The 6992-nt window shown below is 37.7% G+C and overlaps 1 protein-coding gene across 3 annotated transcripts in view; it reads left to right on the top strand.

The window, feature by feature from the left end:
* LOC111488523 (MMS19 nucleotide excision repair protein homolog) overlaps positions 1-6992 on the top strand; it is a 17543-nt gene that overhangs the window by 2846 nt on the left and 7705 nt on the right. For all 3 annotated transcript variants that reach the window (XM_023136295.1, XM_023136294.1, XM_023136296.1), the window contains exons 4-8: positions 429-526; positions 1330-1488; positions 1612-1671; positions 1925-2113; positions 4878-4931. In XM_023136295.1, coding sequence (XP_022992063.1) covers positions 429-526; positions 1330-1488; positions 1612-1671; positions 1925-2113; positions 4878-4931 — 560 coding nt within the window. The remainder of the gene's footprint in view (positions 1-428; positions 527-1329; positions 1489-1611; positions 1672-1924; positions 2114-4877; positions 4932-6992) is intronic.

Below are 6992 nucleotides of genomic sequence, written 5' to 3'. Positions count from 1 at the left end.
AATCTAACAAAAAAAAAAAAAAAAAAGTAATAAGATATTTCATTGATAAAATAAAATAGGGAAACACCCGGAATACAAAGGAAGTTAAATAAAAGTCTTCTAGTTAGCCAAACTATGGCTTGTGCTATTGTTAGAAAATATAGTAAAAGAACATTTGTAACAACTTCTGAACGTTGTCATTGGTGCCTAACACTGGTTGTCCATTAAGTAACACATCCATACCTTCTGTTTGTTTAAGGGATGTTATTTAACCATGATATTGTGCCTTGCTGCTCGCCTTAGTTCATCAAGATATCTGTTATGATACATACCATCTTTTGTGGTTTATACTTGCTGTAATAGTTGAAAGTTTGACATGTTACCTTGCATTGTCAATTTATTCTTCTGCATTGTTGAAAAAGAAGCAACAAGCTCGCTATCCTTTTCAGGTATACTTCTTCTTGGGGAAGTTCTTGCATGTCTTGCATCAAAGCCTCTGGACGATGCAACAATACACAGTCTAATGACGTTCTTTATAGAGAGACTGGTGAGTGGGCACTTTTAGTTTCTTTTTATCAGTACCAATCACCTATTGAGAAATTTATATATGTAGAAAGAAACTACTAAGGGAAAGTATGTAAAGAGAAATTGGTGACAGATAATGTGGATAGAAAGAAGTTAGCGTTAGAAAATGTCTGTGAGGAGAGATTATTGATAAAATATATGTTTATAGAGAAGTTATAGAGAGAAAGTCTGCAGAGATAGTGCGGGTTATTAAGAAGTTGGTGGTAGAAAATGTATCTGAAGACGGATTATTGAAAAAAGATATGTGAAGACAGATTATTGAGATTGGATATGCAGAGAGAAGTTGATGAAAGGAAATCTGTAAACTCTGTAGAAAGAGAATTTGGTGAGAGAAGGTGTGTGTAAGAGAGACATTATTGACAAAGATGCATAGAGAGAGAAGCTAGTGAGAAAAAGTGTATGGAGAGAATTTAGTGAAGGAAAGTGTGTGTAAAGAGTAATTAGGGAAAAAGATGTGTGCCATGAGAGGTTAGGGTTGTGGTTTTCAAACCAAACAGTGATTTTTTTTTTAAAGCATTTGCACGCTTTTTGCATTTTAGAGAAAGTGCTAATATTTTAGTACAACAAAATGGGATTGGGAAGAAAAGTGCTTCTACATTGTACTTGAGCATAAGCCTTTGAGGAAGGAACTGGTTTAATAATTTGAAAGCATTTATGTCATAATAAAAAACATCCCAAATAGTTGGTATTGTCGATTATTTTTTTATACACCATCATGCAAGTTTCTCTATTCAACGTGATAGCTGACTTGATACTTATTATCAGGCAGATTGGAAAGCTTTACGGGGTGCCCTTATTGGCTGCTTGGCACTGATGAGGAGGAAAATGGAAGTTGGGACAGTTTCTCAGACTGATGCGAAGTCTTTTGCCCAGTCTTATTTTCAAAATCTTCAAGTACAGTCCTTGGGACAGCATGATCGGAAGGTGAGTTAACAAACTTAACATATAGGGAGCTTATGCAGATACTTACTGGCAAATGCTCTCAAGTTTTTATAACTTTATGATACTATTTACTTTTGTTCGACTTTGATTTATTTATTTTGACAGCTGAGTTTTGAACTTCTGGTGTGCCTTTTGGAACATTATCCTGATGCTGTTGTTTCACTGGTACTATATTTTTCTTGCTTTCTTCTAGCCTTTTAACCGGTCTTCTTCTTTCAGGAGTCATGAAAATTTAGAAGCCATTAAAAAATGTTCCCTTGACCATTTGGTCACCCCCTTTTTGGGTTACTTCACATCTTAACGTCTACATGATGGTTCTCATGTTTCACTGCTGTATATAGCTTTTTTGCTCGACTGTTTTAACTTACTTGACCTTTTGTTTGGAGTTAGTATCAATGAGTTTGTCACTGTTATCCAGGGTGATGATCTTGTGTATGGAATCTGTGAAGCCATTGATGGTGAAAAAGATCCACACTGCTTAATGCTTACTTTTCACATCGTTGAGCTTGTGGCAAAGCTATTCCCAGATCCAACTGGAACACTTGCTAGTAGTTCTAGCGATCTTTTTGAATTCCTGGGTTGCTATTTCCCAATACATTTTACACATGTAAGTTCAATGCATCCTGATTTGTCATTTCCTTTCTTGGTTTCTTGACTTTTCTCCTCTCGCATATGATTATTTATTGGTAATGTACTTCCCTCTCATTTTGGGGAGGGAAAATGAACCATTACTGTAGAATACAGTAGAATATATACATTTTTCCTTGATGTGATATAGAGGTGGATATAAGGGCTAAGATAAAGGAGAGATGATGGTACCTGTTGGTTTGTTAATCCTCTTGGAACCGCAATAGCTAACTTGGTTGAGGCTAAATTAGTAATTTGAACCCCTTGGAATAAAAAAGTTTTCAAGAAGAAAAATTAGGAGGGTGTTTATTTCTGTGCTCAGTAACAGTACAACAAAAGAGTTTGGAGTTTAGAAATCATGACTTCGTCTAATCAAGGCGAGAAGAGTCTCATACTAGCAGGGCAATGAAACATCATTTATGATCTCCATCATCACTTTCCTAATGGTTGCTCGTTCGGAGTTGTAGGAAGTTCACAATAAATTGAGGGAAAAACTATGTGAAAGCCGTGAGTTAGTGGGGGTTTTCGGGTTTGACTGACTAAGAGTTGAAAAACCCAAGCCGTTTAACACCGTGTTTTAGATGACTTTGTAAACTTCAAAACCACAAAAAATTGGGGACCTTACGATTATGCAGAACAAGACCTTCAATCCTTGAGACATACTGATTTCTAATATCGGGCCTCAGATCAAGTAAAATAAGACCTAACGATTAATTACAAAATGACTTGGCTGTCAAAGTCCACAGAGAAACGTTGAACATAATAAAAACCCAAACATCACTCCAAGACCTCTTGAGCCCGCTAAAACATCTATTAGTCCTCTCCCCCAAAGTTCTGTAAAACAACACGCACCCAGCCTGCCACAAAAACCTTCCATTCATGAAAAGGAGGGTGGAGAAGGGACTCCTCGATTATCTCTCAGCAACCTCTATATCTAGCTAGTCTCAAGCTATACTTCTCAAAAAAAATAACAACAAACCACAAGAGCTAAGTCACAACTTCGGTGGATATGCCAAGGTTTTTAATTGCCTGCTTGCAAAGAATGCAACACAACAACCCAATCAAATTAGGCAATTTCCTGCTAATCTAAGCATCATTCAATTGATTAAGGTATATGCTCTCGATCAAGAGGTCAAATGTTTAAATCCTCCCACCTCACGCTGTTGAACCCCAAAATATTGGGCAACTTCCTCGAAATTTGATTAACTCTTCAATGGACAACTTGCCAAACAAAAAAACTTGATATTCTTTGGAATTTTTACATTTCACTACGAGGTAAAGACATTGTTCCAAGGTGAGAGATTGATCAAGCAAAGAAAGAAGGATTTATGAGAAAAGCCTTCACAAGGATAGGGACTCCACGAGCTACAATGAAACTCTCTAATCAACTAGAGGAGGGCAAAAATATCGATAGGGACGTTGAAACCCCAAAACAAGTGAAGAAGAAGTCAAAGAGTTAGGCAACACTTTCACCACCAAATGGTTTCTCATTGAGGATAAGTGATACAAACGCGGGAAAGAGGGAAGAAGGATCTGCCCCTTAACAACTTATCCTCCTCGAAAAAAGTGTCTCTCCCGTCACTCGGTGAACATTGGGCAAACGGACAAAAAAGGTGAAACCCCTCAGCTATATTTTCCAGAGTTTCTGGAAGTGCCTTTAGCCTCTCCGCCAATCCATTTGAAAGAAAGTGGCTCATATTTGCTCACAATTACCTCTGCCATAAGGAGTTGGACTCAAGATGGAACCGCTAAAATCATTTAGCGCACTGCTATGAGCCCTTAAATTTCCTATAACCAAATCCCCCACATCAACCCTACTTGATACCACCTCCCTTTCTCAATCCCTTCTCATAGGAAACTCCTTACAAGCTTCTCCATTTCTCTACTCACAGACACAAATTGAAAGAGAGTAAGTTTTCCCCTTCTCAAAGAAACTTTCTTACAACATGAAAGCTTCATAGAAATCTTACTCATAATTGGATCCCAGAACAAACGAACTAGTAGAAGTCTACACCTACGATTGACAGAGATGAAATCCTTGGAGGATGAAATAAAGATTGGTGTGGGACAGCGCTATGATTGTATTCTACACAAGTTTTTGTGTAATAACGGGTGGAATACTTTAAAAAAAAATGGAGGTAGAGTGCAAGAGGGCTCATGGAGCTAATATGAATTTAATTTCTTCAGTCAATTATGAGAAAGGGGATGCATCCAACAACCGAGAAAGTATGATTGGTTATGTACCAGGTTGTTTTGCTGGAATTAAGGGCCACGAGGAATTGTTGCAAAATAGGCTATGATCAAGGAACAAAAGCTTCAAATCCTGGTTGAGTAGATTATGATTGCATTGAATTTCTATTAATCTTGAATGACAGAGGTTGAATGTGGGGGTATTCAGTGAGGGTTTGAACATTATGAGATGAAAAGAGAGTAATAGCATAAAAATATTAAGAACGGCATTCTCTGTATCTACAAACTGCGATCTCAGGGATGGTGTGAGAACCTGAATTTCAAACATTTGTAGATCCCCGGATAGAATGCTTTAAGATTGAGTTTCAGAGAGAAATGTTAATTTAAATGGTTACTGCATAGAGTTTTCGTGATGCTTTCTTATTTCTATGCTTTTTTGTGCTCACGTATAATTCTATATATATACATTTTGCCCATATTTTTGAAAAATGGACAGTTTTCTCTCTTGCTTGCTATTTGTGTCAATAATGTTTCTATATACTATTATTATCCAGGGAAAAGAGGAGGATGTAGATGTAACAAGGAATGATCTTTCGCAGGCACTTATGGTATGGTAATGCGCAAGGACATTATATTACTGGCTCACATTGTAATTTGAGTTCTTAATCATTACCTAAGATTTTGTACAGGAAAATTTGAATAATAGTAATTGCACTCTAGATGTTCTAGGAATGCTGTTTTAGCGAGTATGTGGATGTTGGTAGATTTTAGTGCCAGCGGCATTAAATTGCAGCAAGGTGATTATTTTTTTGTGGTTATATGGAATTAATTAGCTGCCTATGCTTGGTAATGTTTTCTAAATACAAAAAGCTTGGTTGATATATATGAAGTCAGTCCCGATATCTTTCTTAGCAACCATGGACATTACTTTTATTACTATTATTTTGAATAAGACATAGATAATGAAGTCTGTCCATGTACATTAAGTTCATTGCACGAAAAATGTTCATGAAAAATTGCATGAAAAATGTTCATGAAAAATTGCATGAAAAATGTTGTTTTTACATATGAAAACTCCGTGGAAGAATATGAATTGCCAGTTTTGAAACGTATTAAGCATGAGAAATGGAAGATTATGAAGATCTAGTCTTGAAATGTATTATGAATGAAAAATAGTGGAAAAATAGCAGGAAAGCTTCACAGGGTCCTTCTATCTAGGGTATGGGTAGTCTCCATCTTTGTAGACATGTCTATTTAACCAAACTTCTTTTTGAGATAGTGCCCACTATCAAGATCGTTATGTCTTTCATGCAGTTAGGACTTACCCAACAAAGAGTTTTTCTATCTTAGGCCACTGTAGATACAATTGTCATCCATGTATCCTTGTTTAATTTCTATGGAAGCATATACTCAGGGGCAGGTGTAGGGACAAGGATTTCATAATGGACTCCTATTCATAATATAAAGAATTTTTCAATTCGTGATATGACTTTGAACTATTTGTTCCTAAGAATTCTAGTTAAAAACTCGAAGTTTTAGAATTATATAGGGGCACGTTGGGAAAGAGTAAGTCTTTTTTTGGTATCTTGGACAGGACCCTCTGGGAAAGAGTAAGTCTTTTTTTACTTAAAAATTTAATTTCTTCTGAATTATTGTAATAACTGGATCCCTGCAAGTACACGACTTGTACCATATGAAGCAAACACAAATACTTAAGGAGCCAAGGGCTTCTTCTGAGTTCCATGGCTTCATAAAATCCACCAAAAATTTCTCTAGAATAACTATACTAGTAATATTAGATTTCTTCATATCCAACATTAGTAGCGCTAAAGAGGTTGGACACTTTCTCTTTATATGCCGCCAAGAAAATTAGGGTGTCATCTACCAACTGAGGATATTTTAGCAATTTTCCCACATTGAAGGCCGTTCTATCAGCCCTTCGTCCCTGCTTTTGGCAAGCATTCAACTAAGCAAAAAAGAAAAGGAGAAAGGGATCATCTTGACAGAAAACCTCTAGTAGGGAAAACATTGCCTCTTGTTTTCCCATAAATAATAGGGTTAAATGCAGCCACATACCCCCTACCTCATGCATTCCCATAGCATTGTTTGCGAATGACATCATCCAAAAAGTTCTAATCCATTTTATTGCAGGCTTTCTCAGTATTTAGGTTTAGTACCGTACTTCACTTTTTGTTTCTTCTCCATTCCTCGACTGTTTCATTCCTTGTTAACCTCAGCTTCTTCTAAATGTCTGTCGCCTAAACTAATTCTTCAGAGAACTTAAATCTTTTTAATTCTCTTAGAAAGTTTGTTTTCCATGTTCGTCACATATGTACTATTATATAGTAAGCACCAAGAACTTTTAAGTAACTGTTGGAGTTGTCAAGTTAACAAGACTAAAATCAGGGGAAAAAATCCCTCTCCAGGGTCAAATATTCTTAACATTTTGCGGATGTTGAATATGCTGTTCTCGTCAATTTTCATGCTTTGCTTTCAGAATAATTTTGGAAATTCAAAATTCTTCCCCCCCCCCCCCCCCCCCCCCCCCCCCCCCCCCCCCCCCCCCCCCCCCCCCCCCCCCCCCCCCCCCCCCCCCCCCCCCCCCCCCCCCCCCCCCCCCCCCCCCCCCCCCCCCCCCCCCCCCCCCCCCCCCCCCCCCCCCCCCCCCC

The sequence above is a fragment of the Cucurbita maxima genome, unplaced genomic scaffold, assembly GCF_002738345.1.
Source record: "Cucurbita maxima cultivar Rimu unplaced genomic scaffold, Cmax_1.0 Cma_Scf00013, whole genome shotgun sequence".
Classification (NCBI taxonomy): Eukaryota; Viridiplantae; Streptophyta; class Magnoliopsida; order Cucurbitales; family Cucurbitaceae; genus Cucurbita; species Cucurbita maxima.
This window is presented reverse-complemented; position numbering and strand designations above follow the sequence as displayed.